This window comes from Netta rufina, assembly GCF_964035555.1.
Source record: "Netta rufina genome assembly, chromosome: 2".
In the NCBI taxonomy this organism is placed as follows: domain Eukaryota; kingdom Metazoa; phylum Chordata; class Aves; order Anseriformes; family Anatidae; genus Netta; species Netta rufina.
In genome coordinates, this window is record NC_140124.1 from 33024958 (window position 1) to 33044394 (window position 19437).

General features: G+C 51.3%; 1 protein-coding gene across 1 annotated transcript; it reads right to left on the reverse strand.

Annotated features, from left to right (window-relative positions):
* Positions 1-7980: 7980 nt before the first annotated feature.
* SP8 (Sp8 transcription factor) lies at positions 7981-10514 on the reverse strand (the record flags this gene model as incomplete). Its single annotated transcript, XM_084281899.1, has 2 exons — positions 10479-10514; positions 7981-9486 (listed from the first exon to the last, which is right to left on the reverse strand). The coding sequence occupies exons 1-2, from the start codon at positions 10497-10499 to the stop codon at positions 7981-7983; spliced, it is 1527 nt and encodes a 508-aa protein (XP_084138025.1). The 5' UTR covers positions 10500-10514.
* Between the last annotated feature and the right edge of the window lie 8923 nt (positions 10515-19437).

Genomic DNA, 19437 nt, shown 5'->3' on the forward strand with positions numbered 1-19437 from the left:
AACAAAACTGAGAAATACTACCTTAAAAAGTCTTAACTAAGACCATTAGCCATATTTTAGTATTGATTTTCATCTTTTATTGAAGTTTAATTTAAAGATATTGAAAGCAATTAGTCTGTCCTATATAGACAATTTAGTCAGTTTCATCTGCTGTCTGTAACTGCATAATAAGTAATATATTACTGGAAATAGGAATTATCTTCGCCTACTCTACAGTTAAAAACAAAATATTGAGGTAAAAGAAAGAAAATCTTTTGTTCTGCTTATCTTTATTTCAGCTTGGACATATTTGTAATGGATGTTGTACATCCACTCTCTGACATGTCACAATGCTGTATAAAATGTACTCTGGAATATTTAACTGCCAAGAGGCTAGAAGGAAGAGATGTGGAAACTTAGCACCTTGGCTAATAATTAGAAGTCCATCATCCTTCTTGCCTGACTCATACAGCCAGAAAAATACTAATGTCTGCCACAGTGAGTGAAAATTAGCAGGGCCTGACATGAACATAAATGCTAGCCAGGTTGTGATTTAATGTCTATAAAATATTATAAATCCTCGTAGACCATGTGTTTTGTAACTGGGTACAGGGTAGTCATTCAGAACAGACGCAAGATCCACATCGTGGTTTTGAAGTCAAGTGCATTTTTTCATTTATGAGTAGAAACAGGTCAGACTGAATTTTTTCTTTTCTGTGTCATTAAGGGAGAAGACAGAAAGGATTAGGCAGAACTACAAACAAATACATTGCACCTACCTTTTCAAGGAGGTCCTTGGCAAGTGGAAACTTTTCAGGATCTAAGTCTTTCAGAATTCACAGAGCTTTGAGAATATTTTTCCTAGCCATAGCTGTTTGCTGTGCTTTCAACTCATTCATTCTTCTAAAAATTCTGTGCTTGGCAAAACAGGAGGTAAATTTACCCTGCAAGCTGTTCCCACAGGTGTGGCTCTGTTGACCACATAGAGTAGATGTGTAGTAGATGTGACCTAGTGTCAAAGTGGGCATTAGGGCTGTTGGAAACCATAGGCTTGGTGCATGAGACTGGTGAGCCACACTGGCAGCTGAGCAAGTGTGTGCTGAGCACACATTGCTGCATGTGTGAGTGGCACCTGTGCTCTGCAGAGAAGTCCTGCTCTGGAGACCTCTAAAATATGAGACCTGTGTTTTTCCTAATATAGAAAATGTCTGTAAAGGGTTAGCAGTGTGTTTCTGTATTTGGCAAAAGAAACAATTTAAAACTGCATTTGGCAAGTGTTTTCACTGTTCAGCTTTGTTCTTTCGTATGTATATGGTTAAGTAAAACTCCATTCTTATAGTGTTAGTGGTTGAACTATACAAACCAAAGCAAACACACATAGTAGGCACTGATGCCAGTTCTTACTGACATTTTAGGTAACAATTTCTCACCCATTAGGGATTTCCTTCTTGAGATAGCCAGTTGCCCATATAAATTCCTAATCCAGTCTCAGCACTCACAGCTTTTCATCAATTTCACTTTGTAAATCCTTTATCTATTTGGAGAAACCCAGCAATGATTATGGGCAAAGAGCAGCGGCTTGACTGTTGTCCTCTGCAGAACACAGGACTCACTGGGATTTTGTGCAATTGGCAAGGTGTGCAGGGACAGGCAACACCAGATGGATTACTTTGGTGGAGAAGAAAAGCCTCGTACATGTTTCCAGATATTCATATCTGATCTAAAGGTATAAAGATTAAAAATAAAAATAAAAAATCTGAAGGCTGGAGGCAACTGAGGGGTTAAAACCATGCAAGGACTGTGTGAGATAGGACGGCAGTGCAGAGGGGAAGATCCCTGCACTTCTGAGCGTTAAAACTTCCTCCCAGAAGTTGTTCAAAATCTGACCGTCGGTTCCTTGAGACTGGAGGCAGGAAAGGAAGCGGCATAAGCACTTTGACACCTCGCTTAGCACTCCTGGCGTCATTTTCTTCGCCAGCCACCTTTCCTTTGCAAGCACACCTTTGCTCAGCGTGCCCATTCCGCTGCACTCTTACCCCCTGGGGAAAACCTCAGGAGCATCTGGGGGAAAATCTGCCTTCTCCTGGGGAAATCTCAGGGGACGGCACCGCCGGGAGCCCTGGGGGGATGCGGGGGGCGGGGGGGGGCCCTCCCGGGGGGATGCGGGAGGGGCCCTCCCGGCTCCCGCTCAGCCCTTTCCCCATCAGCTGCCAGCAGAGCTGGAGGAATATCGCACTGCGCGAAGTGTTCAAACAAAACAAAACAAAAGGAAAAAAAAACTTTCGAAGAAGATAGCAGAGCTCGGGAGCAGCGTTAATTAAGTGTTAATTCGGATCCCACGACGCGAAGGAGCTCAGGGACAGGGAGAGAAAGGCCGGACCCCCGGGAGCCTCGCCGAGTGCCGTCGGGGGACGCGGAGCAAGGACGGGAGGGGAGGAGCGCTCCTTGTCGAGGGGAGGGAGGGAAGGAGGGAGGAAAGAATGGAAGGAGGGAAGGAAGGAGCTGGCCGAGATCTAGAGCGAAACACGATTTCTAAAGACACTTGCGGCTGGTCGCTTAGCCTGCCGGATTGCGGGGGTGCCGTTTTTCGGAGCTGGGGATGACGGCCCGTCGGCAGTCCCCAGGGCAGCCCAGCTCACACGCACAGCCCGAAGGTGTCGGCAAGGAAAAAGGTTCGGTGTCAGCTCCGGTGATGCCGAGGCACAGCGATGCCGCTCCTCTCCTTCTCCTCCTCCCTCCTGCGCCCCCCTGGCAAATCTCCGGCGGCTTTGGCGGTCCCACGGCATTTGCCGGCTCGACGGCAGCCCCGAGGCCGTGTCCCGAGTCCGGGGGAGCCGCTGCTCCCGCCGACGGGAGCGGAAGGTGCTCGGCCCCCCCCCCACGGGCAGACCCGGGGACAGCGGGGCCGGCACACACCGGGGGGCGCTGCGAGCCCACGGCAGGGCCGGGAGAGCCCCTCTGTGCCTGAGTCCGTGTGTCCGTGAGTGTGCCCCAGACAGGCGGGCAGCCGGGGAAGAGGGACAGAAAAAGGGGAGGGGACGTGTGGCGGGCAGCTCCTTCCCGAACGAAGGAGCCAGGAGGTGATGCGGAGGAAGGCCAGGAAAGATGCAACGCCTCCTCTTTGCCCCAGTGTTGCCAGAAAAAAAAAAAAAAAAAAAAAAAAAAAAAAAAAAGATGCTTGTGGCCCTCTCCCTAACCGGCGAGGAAGTTTCTCTCTCTCTCTTGTTATGGGAGTAATTGCAGCATGACAAGCCCACAACACCCCCTTTTCCTGCCCCGACCCTTGACTCTTCACCTGCAAATGCTCCATGGCTGTTTTTTGCACTTTGTAGAATGAAAACCAAAAATCTCCCAATGCCAAGGTCGGTCCCCACGAGAAGTGTCCATCAGCCACCCTCTCATGGGGAGCTACAGCAGTACAAGTACACCTTTGCCACTCCAGGAGTAAGGCAGACTCATAGTTTGTTTCGAAATCCACAAGTGTAAAGTGGAGTTACTCTATTTAGAGTGCTCCAATAAAGCTTCTATGCAGTATTCCTTGCCGTTATCCTCTATTTCCCTAATCCCTTTCTAAAAAAAAAAAAAAAACGAAGTGAATAATTCCAAACAGCAGTTAGAAAACCATAGAACTGGAAACGCCATAGTTGTCCTAAATGGTGCGTTTTTTCTCAATGCACACTTTCCAGAGGCATAACAATTTCCCCATACACTTCTGCACATGATGGCCAGCTAGCTTGAAAAGATGTCACACAAGCAATAGTCGAAAACTTGGGTTTCTGTATTTTAAACAGATGTGTGATTTCCTCCAAAAAAAAACTTCGAGGATTTTAAAAAATACCTTTAGTACGATAAGGTGCAATGGGGCAAGCTCAGAAAACAGACCTTGATCTATGCTGAGAAACACAAGGCTATTCTGATACAGCAAAAGTTCTGTCCTTTTAATCTATCTGCCAAAAGCACGAGCAAGCACACACCTCATTTGTTCGCACCTTTTTCTTGCTCTTTTTTCTCAAAGCTAAAGCAGAGGTCACTTCACAGAATGTAACTGAAGTGTGGCAGGTTTGGGTTAGTGCATATTTATAACCGTTTGTACTGAAAGATTTGTTGTACTGCATCAAGTATTCCTGCTCCTCAGCCCCTATAGCTGTAAAGGTGTTGACGGTTGGATTAGCTATCACATCCACAAATAAACCATTTGGGATTTCACTTCTTACTTTCTACTTCTGCATTCCTAGACCGGAAACAGATAAGAAGCCAACACCCCTGGATCACAGTTTAGCCTTGGTAGGCACAGGCCACGGGTGGTGGGAAAGGCACTAAGGCAGGCAGAAGCGAAGTGATGGTTTAAATCATTTCAGCTGTGCACATCTCCCATCACCGGTCTATTGAAAATTTAAACTGGAAAATGACAATGAAAAGCCGGAATAATAGGAAAAGCGGGACACGAAATTCGATAGACATTGCTGCGAGCTTGAAGGGGAGAGACTTAAAAGGTCAGAGAGCAAATGGGAATGGCCACAATCATCCGAAGGCAGTTGGAAGGTAAGTTGATGGACACCGGTTTGACCTGTGGGTCAGCAAACTAGTTTAACTCTACCTTGATCTGCACAATGCGAGACAAGTTCCCGGCTCCTATCAAACAACTCAATGCCCTTATCTGGAAGGGTTTAGTAAAAGTAAATCAACTACTAAAAGGAGCTATTCAGCCTTCAAGTGCTGGGTTTTGCTGCTAAAAGAAACAAAAAATATATGTGTCCTCGCACGGCCCAGAACCAAAAAGGCATCTCTTTCCCGAGAGAAGGATGAGTTTTGTCATCAGCTCTGTCCCACTGTCAGACAGCCTTGAGACAGAGCAAGCAGTGCCCTACACACACCTGCGGGTTTCTGGCTGGTGGTCATTTGGTATCCTTCTCTTTTCAAGGGCATATTGGAGAAGCAGTACTAGATGTTACCTACCACTACATTTCCCTTTCCTTGTCATTTGGTGCTCATCCCATTCCATCAGGACTAAAACCTCCAGGTAACACAAACACCGTCTCCTGCTCCCACTGCAGAAATCTGGTGCTGCTACATGGCTCCACTTCCATGGCATTAAAATAATAATAATAATTTTTATTATTAAGGAATAGAAAAATATATATAAGCAGAGCAAACTGTTGCTTTCTTTCTGCAGAAAACTTTGCAGGTCTCCGATGGCTGCAATTGTAATGCCACAAATTCAGAAAGCAACTCAGAGAAACAACTGGAGCAACTTCTGTTCCCGGTGTGTTTTCAAAGCCCCTTCTAGCCCTTACACCACGCACAGAACCGAAACCCATCTGGAGTTGACTCCTCTGCATTTTTTCGCTCCGCATTTTAACGCCTGCTCCTCAGGCTGCCTCCAGGAATGTGCTTTCCGTGTCTGCACATAAATCCCTCTCCTATGCAAATCCCATACTTTAGTCCCGATTTCTCGGTGCCCCGACAGAGTGTTTTGCCTCCCTGTGTAATGCAGGAGGCCGGGGTTCCCAACAGGAGCAACACCTCCCCCCGAAAAGGTGTCCACGGAGTGGTCCCAGCACTTCTTGCCCAAACGCCAAGCAACCTCTCTAACCGCTTTTCTACCGAGCACAAGGCTCTAGGATTTTCTTTTTTTTTTCATAACCCTCCTGCAATTACTACAGGGCCAGCGGCTAAACGGGAGCGTTGGCCCAGCCGGTGGGCAACCCGCTGCGACCCTGGGGAGCCCTCGGCCCCCTGGTCCTGGGGGAAAAGCGCCCCCAGCTCAAGCAGGGACTTTTCGCGCACACCCGCCAAGTTTCCCACCCCCGAGACCTGCAGAAGTCCCCGCTTGGCACTGCAATTTCCATCGCCCAGCCGCAAATCGGTCGTCTCAAAATAAAAAGCCGCAGCCCGCTTTTTATTTTGTCCTCTGAAGAAATAATTATCTTCAGGATTTCCACCTTCAATCACATTTCGCAAGGGAGCTGTGGCTCGCTGGGAGAAATAAAGGCAAACGAGGAGGTAAGCACAGAGCTGTCCTTCGCAGTCATCTCAGCGAGAGGCACCGCATCGTTAGTTTGATTTAAAAAATAAAATAAAGTAAAATAAAATAAACAGAACCCAAAGAGTATTAACGCCTTTCCTTTAGTTTCCTCTACCAGTGCATCAAGAAAACATCCCGCAAGGTGCCAGCGAGTTGGTTGGAATACCTCAAAGTCGCTTGCATTGGGCGCTATGGTTTACAAACGGGGTTGAATTCGTTGTATTTTCCCTCTTAGATGAAACTCTAGAGAACTCCCCGAGTCACAGGAGTTCAAAGTAAATCATTGCCTGCAGCAGTGGAATTAAAAAGAAGAAGAAAAACAATTAGCTGACCTAAGGTAGAATGTTTTATCTGGAGTTTATTAATACCATTTAAAATATTACAGATAAAAATCAATTACATTTCATGCATTTAAAATGCAAATCTAAAATGTTCCAGCGAAGGGCTTTCCATTTCAATGTGAAATATCCAAATTATTTCAACATTACAATGAGACAATTAGTTTGCAGCAGTGCAAACCGCTAATGTAGTGTCAAGAGTGTTTATTACCATTTATCAATATTATTTTCAGGAAATACACATAGGCCAACGTTAGTTCAGTTTCACTTGGACAGTTTATTTAATACATGGGTCGTGGCAAACCCACTTTATGAAATATAGGAGAACTCTCACTGTAACTATACCTGAACTGCCAGCAAATGCAAATAAGTACATGCTCCATTAAATTAAATGTCATTCAACATTTATCAAATATTGTTTGCTTAATTACAGTTGTATGCCTACCTAAATTAATATTCAAGCAAAACCTATATCCTGAAGTGCGATTTGATGTACACTTCAGGAAACGAGTCCAGAAAAAAATGCAGTTAACTAGGACTGCAACAATAACGCTTTCTTGTGACAGGAAAAGAAATAAAAATTAAAAAATTAAAATTAAAAAAAAAAAAAAGCTCAAGTGTACTTCAATATATTTTCAAATATTTACTGGAAGTAATTTACAAGAAAAATACTATACAAAATCGTCTCCTGGACAACTGCTGCTCACACCGATATATTGGTGGAGCTATAATTAATTGTTAGCTAATCTAGAACGATTCCCCAGTTGTACAAACCTATAGGTTCGGATGTAATTTACAAATATTTTATTCTCCTATCCCCCTCCCCTGGCCTCCCTCTTTTTGGCATTCGGACCACAGCTTCGCTTGAAACCAACGGTGCTTCTTCATTTGTTTGGAGTTTAAAAAATATATGCCTTTGAACATAATTAATTTCAGCGTATTTCGCGATTCTTACTCAAATGAGAATTAGAACAAATGCGCTGGCAAACGGAATAAAAATGTGGACTCGGGGAGGTAAAAGACGTGTTTAAAAAATAAAATAAAATAAAAATAAAGCGGGGGTGGGGGTGGCGAGGAGAGGAAGGGGGACGAATATACTCCGGTCTCCGGGAGCAGGGGGGATTTCGTGGGTAAGGGGATGGGGGAGCCCCGACGGCGCTGCGGGCGCTACCGTCGGAGCCCACCGGGGGCAGCCCGGGCCCCGGGGCGCCGCTGGTTTGTTGGCGCTGGAGGGAGGGATGGAGGGACGGAGGGACGGAAGGACAGAGGGATGAACGGAGGGAAGGAAAGAAGGAGGGATGAAGGGAAGGAAGGAAGGACGGATGGAGGGATGGAAGGAAGGATGGAGGGGGGGTCGCGGGCCGTTTTCCAGCAGGAAAATGAGAGAGAACGTGGGTTTTTCTGTTGGGTTGGGGTTTCTGTTGGTGGTGTTGGTTTTGTTTTTTCCTTTTTCGACGCAGCCCGAGCAGGGTCGCTCGGGTCGCTGCCGTTCCCGGAGCCCACCCGGCTGCGGGGGCTGAGGCTACTTACGTGTCCGCGTCCCCGGCGCGGGGCTGCACGCCCGGGGGGGTGCCGGGCCGGGCCGAGCCGTGCCAGAGCGAGACGTGCCGGGCCGCGGCGGTTCCGCGCCTCCCCCCGTCACTCGAGGCCGTTGCGGTGGCCGGGCTCGGGGGGCGGCAGCAGCTCTGGGGAGTGGCAGGGCGGGCTGCCGGCCGCGCTGTGCTCGCTGTCGGTGTCGCTACCCTTCTTGCCGCCGGGGCCGGGGCCGGGACCGCCGGGGCCGGGGCCGCCGGCGCCGCCGGGGCCGCTGTGGGTCTTGACGTGCTTGCTGAGGTGGTCGCTGCGCATGAAGCGCTTGTTGCAGACGGGGCAGGCGAAGCGCTTCTCGCCCGTGTGGGTCCGCAGGTGCCGCTGCAGCTCGTCGGAGCGGGTGAAGCGCTTGCCGCAGAAGAGCCAGTTGCAGACGAAGGGCCGCTCGCCCGTGTGCCAGCGCAGGTGGGCCTTCAGGTGCGACGTCTTGCCGTACACCTTGCCGCAGCCGGGGATGTGGCAGCTGTGCAACCCCTTGCGGCGCAGGCTGGCCCCCGCCGGCCCCAGACGCTCGGCCTCCTGGCAGTTGGGGCAGTCGCAGGTGGCCCGGCCCGAGTAGCGGCGGGCGGAGGAGCGCGGTGAGGCGGCCAGCGGCGTGGCGGGGCCGCCGGCCAGCATGGAGCCCCCGGCGCCGGCCAGCGGCGAGGGGGCCGAGTCCGGGTAGGAGCCGGGCAGCACTGGCTTAAATCCGTCCATGAGGTGCTGCCCGGCGGGGCTGAGGAGGTGCGAGGAGGCGCCGCTGCTGAAGGCCGAGTGGCCCAGGCCCGAGTAATCCGAGTTGTAGCCGCCCAGCGGCGAGTGGAGCGACGTCTGCAGCCCGCCGGCCGCCGGGTGCAGCGAGCCGGGCAGCGCGGCCGCCCCGTTGGGGCTCTGCACGTCGAGCCAGCCGGCGCCCACGTCCCACCAGCTGGAGGCGCCCGCCGAGCCCACCTCGCCTGCGCCTAGCCCCGGGTGCGAGGGCTTGAACCACGACTCGTAGGGGTGCGCCATGCCCACCCGCGGGTAGATGCCCTGCAGCCCCTCCACCGACGTGTGCACCTTGGAGATGAAGACGGGCTGGTGCGCCTCCTGCCCCGCCGCCCCGCCGCCGCCGCCGCCTCCTCCGCCGCCTCCCCCGCCGCCCCCGCCGCCGCCGGGCGCCTGGAAGACGGCGTAGTCGTTGGCGAAGGGCGAGCCGGCGGCCGCCGCACCGCTGGAGGTGAGCGAGAAGGCGCTTGAGCCCGGCGAGCCGCCGCAACTGAACGAGTCCGAGACGAGCGCGGCCGCCGCCGCCGCCGCCGCTGCCGCCGCCGCCGCCGCCGAGGAGCCGTTCCGCGCCGCGCCCGGCACGCCGAAGCCCGGCAGGCCGGAGCCCACGGCTCCGCAGCTGCCCGCCGCCGCCGCCGAGGAGGAGGAGGAGGCCGAGGAAGAGGAGGAGCGTTTCCACGGGTGGAAGCCTTTGCCGAAGGACGCCGCGCTGTCCGAGAGGGCGGACGGCGACGGGCTGGGGCTGCCGATCTTGTTGCAGGTCGCGGCGAGCATGGCCAGCGGCGTGGAGCCTACCCGCGGTTCCTCCTGCGGGCACAGAGGGGAGAGGGGCGCCCCGACGCCGTCAGGGACGGAGCGGCCCCACTGTCGCCCGCCGCCCCCCGCCGCCCCGCTCTGCCGCCCGGCCTCGGGCACGGGGCTGCCGGCACCGCGGCTCTGCCTCCGAGCGCCCTCCCGGCCTCTCCTCGCCTCCCAAGAAAGAGGGAAAGAGCCAAAGGGGAGGGAAAGGAGAGTAGGAAAAAAGTTGCTCCTGTTACCCAGGCTTAAAAGACGCCCCCGGCACAGCGGCAGCTACGTCTCCGCCGGTCCCTTTCGCCGGGACCCGGCTGGTCTCCGCTCCGCGGGCAATAATTAAAGAGAGAAGTGCAGGCTTAGCAAAGTGCTCCCTTCCAAAAACGGAAAGAAAGAAAGAAAAATAAAAAACAAACAAAAAACAACACAAAGGCTTCCTCAAAGAGCCTCGCTCGCGTACCGAAGGTAATTAAATACAGACATCAATTTCGCGTATGCACACATGGATGGATGCACGAGTTCAACGTACCTGCTGCACGCGGCGGGCTGTGCTATTTTAAAGGGAAATAAAAAGCCACAAATCTGTTGCAAATTAGAAATTGCACCGGAAAAAAAAAATCGACAGTGCTTTTTTTTTTTTTTTTTTTTTTTTTTCCCTTCCCGCAGTCACATGGAAAGAAGAAAGGCCACTTCTCCAGAGGCACAGGAGCAGCACAGCCCAGGCGCTGTAGGTTGTCTCTACAAATGCCCTTCAAAACCTTTTCCTGCTCGCTGAAAAGTGACTCTGCCCCCTTTTCCCCCGCTCGCTCTTTCTTTTCTCCTAAACTCGCTTGTACTTAAGTTAAAAAAAAAAAAAAAAAAAAAGGAAAAAAAGGAAAAAAAAGAAAAAAGGCTCAATAGAGGAGACTGATAGCCCCGGTCAAGACAGGGGTTATTTTAACCCCCTCCAATCGCCACTAAAAAGAAACTAATTAAACCAGCAAGAGAAAAAAAACCCTTAGACTCACCCCTAGAAGTGAAGTTGCCATCACACAAAAGTGCCCTCCTCTCAGAGGATCTTTTTTATATTGATAAATCGGAGGCAGTGTTTTTTTTAGAGGTGTGCAATACAATGATCAGTTCCGCCCATTCCACCACAATTGTAGCTCCCTCGCCGCCTTTGAAGTGCCGCTGAGCCGCCGCCAGCCAATCCCCGGCCCCGCCGCGCCGCTCGCCGACGTGACCGCGTGAGGTCAGCGGCGCCGTCGAGCACGGCACGGCTCGGATAGGCACGGCTTGGTTCCGGCACGGCTCGGCACGGCACGGCGCAGCCCCGTCGCGGGGTGGGGGCCGGCCGCTTCCCGTGCCGTGCCTCCCGGTCCTTCCCGTCCCGGTGCCGTTCTCACCCGGTCCCGGCCTCCCCTCCGCACCCCTCCGGGCTGGCCGGGTCCTGTTGCCTTTCCCCGTCATCTTCTCAGCGACGTTGTCACCGTTTCACCTCGTCCTCCCTCCCCGTTCCCGGTGCCTCCCCGAACAATTTATTCCCCGAGGCCGGCCCCGGGGAATAACCCCCGCCTCGCTGCCCACCGGTCCCCATAACGCAGGTGCTCTCACCCCTCGGATTTGGGCTGCCAAGGGCCGTTCTCCCTTCCCCTCGCCCCGTTTCCGTGCGGTGGGGATATTGACTGTACATCATATCTATTGATCAAGGGGGTAAGGGACATTATCATACTTCGAAGCAAGAGGGGAGTAAATTAATGAACTGCTTTCTTTCTCTGAAGGCTGACGGTTACCATAAATGTCGCGTTTCTCTCCGCGAGCTGCTCTGAATGATTTTAGCCTGTTGAGAAGGCGTGACAGGCCAGCCCAGAAGGAGGAAGGGGTGGGGGAAGGAGGGAACTCCGTTTAACAAATAAAAAAGAATTAACTTCATTGCTTTGGTCTCCTTCTGTAATGATATTCATTTTACAGACCTAATGCACACTTGTTTAAATTTCGGGTTTAATTTAATCAATACTATCACCCGCAAAGAGGGGAAGAACATTTCCCAGAGATACTCCCTTGTATGAATGCTTATTAACTTTTTATCTCCACTTCCTTTATCTGCTGGAGGTGGGGAGTAACTATTAAGACATAGATCAGAAAGCGTAAGAGCAAAACAAGCGTCGCGAGCCTTCTATTTTAGAGGAACAGAAAATCGCATTTTGTGGTGTGCCAGGTTGCGTAAAAAGATCGACACGCATTCCTTTCAGCCCCAGAAAGTCCCAGAGACCTTGCCATCCACCAGGCAAGGAGAAGGCGGCAGTGATATATCTTTTTAGAAGAGCCTTGCCGGGTGGGTCTTCCTTTCGGATCCGTATTTTGTCTGCACACGTCTGGCCAGAGGAAACGTGTCCTTTCTTGATTCTTTTTTCGCGTTTGCTTGTTTCGACGCTCGCCCTGGCTCTTTTCATTTGGGGCTAAAGATTGCTAATTTTCAGCGCGCTTTTCCTTTAAAACCACCGTGTTGGAAATGGTGAAAAACCCGTTGTAAAAATAGTAGTAGGAGTCCTTACAAGGGAGCTCAACAGAGAGGGAGGAAAAGAGCAAATACATCAGAACTGAACAGAAAGCACAAAAGTACTGTCAGTGGCATCCTCCTGCTACTCTGATAGTTTCACTGAAACTGGAAAACCAGCAGCTCCTGAACTTTGCGAGCGGTGAGCTGATCTTTTCTGAATTCACCACGGAAACATCTGTAACCTTCCCCCTTTGTATACATTGCCTGCTGGGCAAAGGATTTAAGGAAGCTTACAATTTTGTTTGCATTTGCGTTATTGACCACTGCACTTAAGGGTGCAGTACATCAACATAATATGCAGGTTTGGGGGAGGAGGGAGGTGAGAGCCAACAAGGAGAGGTTTTCCCGAAATTAATTAAAACTTTTTTTTTCCCCCCATTTGAAGTTTAATGTACGGGAGTAGATAAATGTTCGTGCTGTTTCTTGAAAACCTGTGGGATCCACTCTCAATAAAGCTAAAATCTATTAGCATTCTGTATGCATCTGCAGCATAAATTTCATTTGAATTTCAAATTTAATAAACCAGGAGGTTTTTAATCATCCCTGGTTTTATTTGTTTGATATTAACATGCTTATTGACCGGGTCTGTTGACCAGTTTGATCATTACAGGACAGCAAAAAGTTAATTAAAACGACCACAGCTCCTTAATCATATCATCTGTCTCATCCATGTCGCTCCCTTTATTACAGGCTATGATGGATAGTCTCCCAGATTAATTTCTCTGTTTCTTCGATTTGGACAACGGCTTTTGGGACCTAATTTACATCCTGGGAACAACTTGCTCAAGTCTACCTAGCATCTTGTGTCTACAATATACATTAGCAATCTCCGAAGTTGAGCCACGACGACAGCTTTCGCTAACCTTTATGGGGTGGGTGGTTGGGTAGATGGGGGGGGGGGGACTTTCCCCGGAGAAATCCCCTGCCCTCTACGCCGCGGCCGGCAAGCAGAGAGATGGATAGAACCCCCTTCCAGGGGTCGTCGTCTGCCCGCACGCAGCTCTCGAGGGCTGGGGGAGAGGTTGTTCTTGGGGGAAACCGAGGTCTCGGTGGCTGTTTGAAAAGGCACAGCCGGAAAGATTAAACTGGCCGCTGCCCACGCCGTATGTTGAATGTCAACAGCGGCGAGGGAGCGTATTTGGTGCCCAGGCGTTGCGGTGTGCTTTCTGTGGGTCTGTGCCACCCTTGCGCCGGTTTAGGCGCACCCCCGTTACAGCCTGGAGCACCTAAAGCCTTCGCCATTCCACCGCCGTCCTCCAAGCGCCCAGCCGGGACGAAGCCTTGGCTGGTGCATGCCGAGCGGCCCCCAGCCCTGCTCCCGTGGGAAAAGCCCCCTAGGCGAGGGTTTTTCCCCACCCTCCCCCGGCTCCGTGCCCTGGAAGCCGCCCGCACCCCCTGGGAGCCCCGCTGCGCTGCGCCCGCCTCCCCCGGGGACATGGGGGCCGGCGGGGTCCCCTGCACCTGCAAGCTGTCACCTGGGGGATTCACTCGGGGTGACAACAAACTCTCCAGGAGCTCAGGGCTCGGCTTGGACGGGGAGAGGAAAAAGGGGAACACCCCGTAAATGAAATAAACCAGCCACCAGGCAGCCCGTGCGCTGCCGGGCGGCCAGCGAGCAATAGTGATGCTGGGTGTCGCGATTTAGCATCTATTCCCACCGCCGCGTTGCCGTGCTTTACCTGGGACGTTTGTCCCACTGCCCGACCGGGGCATTTCGTTCATCGCGACGGCAGACCGGGCACACGGTGCAGGCGGGTGTGAGCGGGTGCCTCATCCATCGCCCCGTCGCTTTCCGACGTGAATTTCTCCAGCCATGCAGCAGTGCCGGGGGCAGATACCCGCAAACCCCTCCCGGTTCCCCATCCCTCATGTCCCAACCCTGCCACGGAACAGAGATGCGAGGCCTGTCTGCTCCACCCGGCAAAGCCCGGGGTTCCTCGCCGAGCCCCCTTTTGGCGACGGCACACGCCAACCTGCCCGCTGGCAGCTGCCGGAGGGGGTTCACCTCGAGAGGCGTTCGGGCGCTTACTTATTTATTCGTCTGGGCCTGTGTCAACGCGAGTAAATAAATAAACTTGAGGCAAGCTGGCCGTGCTTCTGAAACGTCCCCGTAATTAGATTAAGCCCGGGGAGCCGCCGTGCACATGTCGGTGTGTGCGCTCCCGGGGAGGAAGAGGCACCTTCGCACCCGCCCTATTTACACTGCCGGGGTGCGCCTAGATGCGATCCGCATCTCCTCCTTCTCCCCCCCTCGGTATTATTATTATTTTTTTTTCATCTCCCACCCCCCTCCCCACGCCTCCAACCGCCCCCAGCCCCGCTATTTTCTCGCCGTGCTCGGTTCCTAGGCGGTCATGTAAGTACCGGGAGGCGCCGGAGGGATGAGCGAGCCCCCGGGCTGGGCGCAGGGCGCAGCGCGGGTGCGGAGCCCCGCTTCGGTCCTTCGGTCCTTCGTCGAATAGATTTGTTTAAGCTGCTTTTTTTTTTTTTTTTTTTTTTTTTTTTTCCCTCTTATATATCACTTTCTCCCGGGCACCGCTTCCAGTTAAAAACTACTAAATTCTTCTCCTCGGCGATATTGATTTCTTTTCATTCTGCTCCGTTAGGAGAGGAGGTAATGCTTCCAGATTACCCCGCGTCTCCTCCAGACGGTTGACAATTGCAATCGCAGTTTCGGGAAGATAAATGTTACTTTGGGAATTGTGTTTAATTACAAATAATCTAGGAGCTGCTCTGGGTCCGATGGTTTAACCACACGTGTTCAAATCATTGTAGAAGCTTTACAAACGGGTGACAAGATACAGTAAACGTTTGAAAAATCGGTGTGCAAGGCAGGACGTTCCCAGCAGACAGGCTGCCTGAAACCGGGTCATGTCCCGACATATATGCTGCTTATATATAAACGTATATATCTACCTAAATATACATGTTTTCCTGTGTATGTGTGCGTATGCATACGTGTGGTTTGTCCAGACACTTGTATATACAAAACCTACTGCACCCAAAATCACAGCCTGCAGAGAACACAGAGGAAAATGAAAGCTTTCCACGGATGTACGTATTTATTTATTTACATGTTCTGCCAACAGCAGAGAAGTGACAACCTGGGAAAAATTACAAAGAAAATATAAACAACACGTCTTTTCTTGCTGCCGTTTACGAAGTGCAAGAATCCCTGGCGCTCCGAGCAAGACGTACCTTCGGAGTAAGCAGCCAGGAAGGTTTTGTCCGTGCCGGTTCACGCACTCAGTGTGCATCGCAGCCTTCTCTTGTTGTGCAGCTCTCCTGCGATTTGACTCGAGAGACCCTAATATTGATATATTTACTGTTCCTTTTACAATGTAGCTGCCACCTTTCCCTGTCGTTATTTGCCTATATGGCAGAGCAATTAGGTCGCCCCCCCGCTCCCCCCACCCCCGTTCCCCACCCCAGCAGCCTTATTAACTTGATGGGAGAGGGAGGGGAGGCAGGAGAGCAGCGGGAAGGAGGCAAGGTGGCGAGCAGGTTATTCCCTTAACCTGACCTGGCTGTAGGAGCGAGATGAGCAACACTGAACAGATGTCCCCATTTAAGCCATTCTTTTCCCACATGCCTGCTGGATGCTGCCACGGCGCAGGAAGCTTGCTGCAGACCTGGCCCATTCCCGGCCATTATGGCCAAGTTATTCTGGACCAGTGAGCACGAACAAAATGGGCTTCAGATCGCGTGCTTTAGAATAATTCGACTCCGAGCCCTGGCAAAGCCCCCTCCCCCCATTTTTTTAAGTGCTGGTGTGTGTGTGCGGGGGGGGGGGGGGGGGGGGGAACGTGTTTCGGCTCTGATCGCAGGAGAAGAACTTCTCAAAAGATCGTTAGCCCCTTCCCCCTCCCTCTCTTCGGCAAATATGGTATAATTTACAGAGCAACTTAATAATCCGAGGGGCACCGCAAAAGCCCTTTGCGTTGTAAACCGCTTCTAATTACCTGCCAGAGCAATTAGCTGACTATCACGAAGAAATTAGATCGCTCAATGTAGCATAAATAATGCGAATAATTTTGTAAGGAGAATGGAAAGCGAGACCTGGTGTTTCTTTATAAGGAAATAACACCTCGTACTGTACGAACCCTACATGAACACATATTAATGTCTAGGCATGCACGGAAATGAATCCGAACATGAACTCTCTGGCTTAGATTCAGCACTTTCTTCATTTACATATGCGGGGTGAAAGTCGGCTTCCAGGCGTTTAGATACAGAGCTCTTCCAGATCACAGTAATTAACACATAGCGACTTCAATAGGAAAACCTGTTTTCCAGATGATTTTTACAATGCGGCTTTATGTCTCATTTGGCAGTTTAAATAGCTGGAGTTGTTTTCTGGCTGCATCTCCACTATCATCTGTTGAGCATATTTTGCCTAGAATACTGACCAAAACTTACAAGCAGATTTTTTTTTTTTTTTAATATGTCTATGCCTAGAGATTTCGGGCGTTTTCTTTTCTCACATGGGCTAGTTCTTCGAGAAGATTTTACGGGATAACCTTAAAAGTTGATGCTATCTAACAACCACATTTATTTTTTCCTTCCTGTATTTCTCCTCGAAGGACAGAGAACCTTCGCACGATTCTCGTTGGTTGAATATTTTATCTCAAGAGGAAAATGTTGTTTTCCAAATTACATTTTACAGGTAATAGACGGTCTTCAGGGATTGCAATGTACGTTTTTAAGCACCTAAGAATTAGGGTTTTAAATTACAATCTTTGCGAAGTGTTTCTGCGCGGTGCTGGATCTACAGCTTCAGATTTCGGGAAAGAGTGTGTGTCTGCAAGCTGCAGGCACGTCGTGCCATGAAAGTGCCCTTGCAGATGAATTCAGTGCCAGCGGATTGCGATTTTCTACCGTGGTTCCCCTTCCACCCCCCGGACTGAGGCAGCTGCTGGGCAGAAAGCTAGACGTGAAGGTGCCAGACCGCAGTGCAAGTCAGCCCAGCCCAAACCACAGCTCGGAGGCACTGTGGGATTCGGCATAACTCGTGAGGAGTGCGCCGGGTTATGGATAAACAAAACTAATTAGGCTGATCTTTGATAAATAGAAGAATCTGCAGAACCCACGAGTCGTTTCCATGCATCTTCCAAGGGGGGGAAATCTCAGCTTGTGATCAACTCTTCCATAACTTTTCAGTGCTTTCTTTGCTCCTGTTTCTGCGCTAGCACAGCAGAAATGAAACCAGAAAGGGCTCGTCTAACACCCCGTCCCCGAGCAGACTCCGCAAAAGTTGCGGTGACATTCCAATTGGGTTTCTGTGTCTCTCCAGGTCTGAACGGGACCGCTCAGCTGTTCCGCAGCCCCGCGTAGCTCACACGGAATTGTACAGCATGTTTAACGATTCTTGCTCACCGCCTAATTAGAGACGGCTTTGAAGCTCCATTACCGGCAGCAAAATTATTGCGGTCAGTTTAGGCCAAATTCTGCAGTCCTTAATGGAGCGAAACTCCCATTGAAGTCAATGGGATAGAAGTCAATGGGCGTCGTGCTCTATTAAGGAACACAGAATGCGTCCCTTTGTGATTTAGAGATTAAAAATCGCTATCGAGAAGAGGGACGTTTAAGACGGTCACGCTCTCCGGGCGGGATCTGATCTGCGACACGGGAAGGGCCCGATCCGGCTCCATCCACCCCGCAGGCTGAACCCCGGGGCTCCCCGGCAGGATGAGTGCCGCGGGGGCATCGCTCACCAGCCCGATAAAGGGGCTTTAGGGCGGACTGAAGGAGGCAAAACTTCAGCCGCGGGCGGGCTTCTGTCCCCCGCTGGGGCTACGGGACTGTCATCACTGTGGGTCCCCAGCCCCGGGAGCCCTGTCCCTCTCGTTCCCTGAGCGGCGATGTCCCTGGTCCCTAATCCCACAGCTTTTTTTTTTTTTTTTTTTTTTCGGTACTGAGCGGGTACCGAGGTGGGCGTGAGGATGCAGTAGCTGAGCCCCTCGCATCCCGCATGCAAGCACATCATTTGGCTACCGGTGCCGGGGCTGGGAAGTCTTGTTTGTAACCGTGACCACCCACTGCTCTCAACGTGATTCGGCAGTCAAATCGGGAGCGCGGGTTTAAGTTGCTGCTTTTGGCTGACTCTTGAACTCCGAAAAGGGTTTTGATTGAGCATTATAAAATATTTCCTTACTACAGGTGCGAAATAGCACTGAAAGTGCGTGAGGAAAAGTCCGTTTTACAGAACTGAAGGAAACGTTGCAGGTTGCTTAGATAGGACTTTAGTTCAATATTCTTTCACTTGAGGGGGGGAACTGGGGGATGGGAAGGGAAGGAGAAGAGAATAACCTGAAATATAGCGATCTTCCTTTCTTCTTTTTCCTGTTCTAGTGGAACATAAAAGCCTTTGGGAAAACTTCGCAGCCTTTTTCCCTGAGCGCGGAGGGGCACCCACAGCTGATCCTCTAGGAAAATGTGCACAATTACCGCTCGTTTTCTTTCTCCTGGAACAACTAATTGTACAAATGGAAGGTCAGGCATGTGCTTTTCCTATGTTTATCAACCACAACAATGAGCCCCTTCTATTTTTCCCCCCAGTGCATTATATTGCAATAAAGTGCTGCCGTAGTGCCACCTCTTTGGGTAAACAACTTCAAAGGCGATTTTGCAGAGCCGAACGGTGCATATATATTCTCAAAGCTCCCAATGCTCGGAGGGAAGCCGAAAGCGAGGTGCGGGAGGTGGGGGAGCCCGCAGCCCCACCGCAGCCGCAGAGGCACACGTTTTCCCCGCTGCCCCCGGCCGGCTCAGCCCCGGCGGAGGGCCCGATCCTGCCGCCCGCAGCCCGGCGTTTCTTTGTCCCTCGTAGCTTTTGTCGCTTTGTACGGGGCGGGACGGATCCTGCCCCTCTCCTCCGGGGATCCAGACCACCTTGGCATGTTCCCCCCCGCTAGCCTTCGCAGCGTAAACCCGGTAGTCCCCGAAAGAAAGTCTTCCAACACCTCCTAATCCGTGGCAGGTTTTTAATTTCATCTTACAAGGAGACCTCTGCTCACATCTTCAGGAACAAACCACAGGACATTTTTTTTTTTTCATGCCAGCTCCGTGCGGAAAGTTCATTGGACTTAGCCCCTCTGGTATAGAAGTACAATATTCAACATTTCCATCAACAGGTTAACTTCATTTCACCTGTTACGTGGGAACAGGTATCCATTGGGATTGTGCCTAGGGGGAACATACCTGGTGCTGATAAAGTGGCTTTATCCCGTCCTATTTGCTACTCTGTGGGCATCTTTCTGGGATATTTACTGATATCTGATGTTCTCCTTAACCAAAATCTACTCACTGATCACAGTCCCAATGGGTGTATTGTTCCACTAATTTGTCCTTGCTGAACAGAAACATCTCTGCACTCCTTACACCTGTGAACTGAAGGAGGAGAATAACTCTGTTGGGAGCTGGAAGGA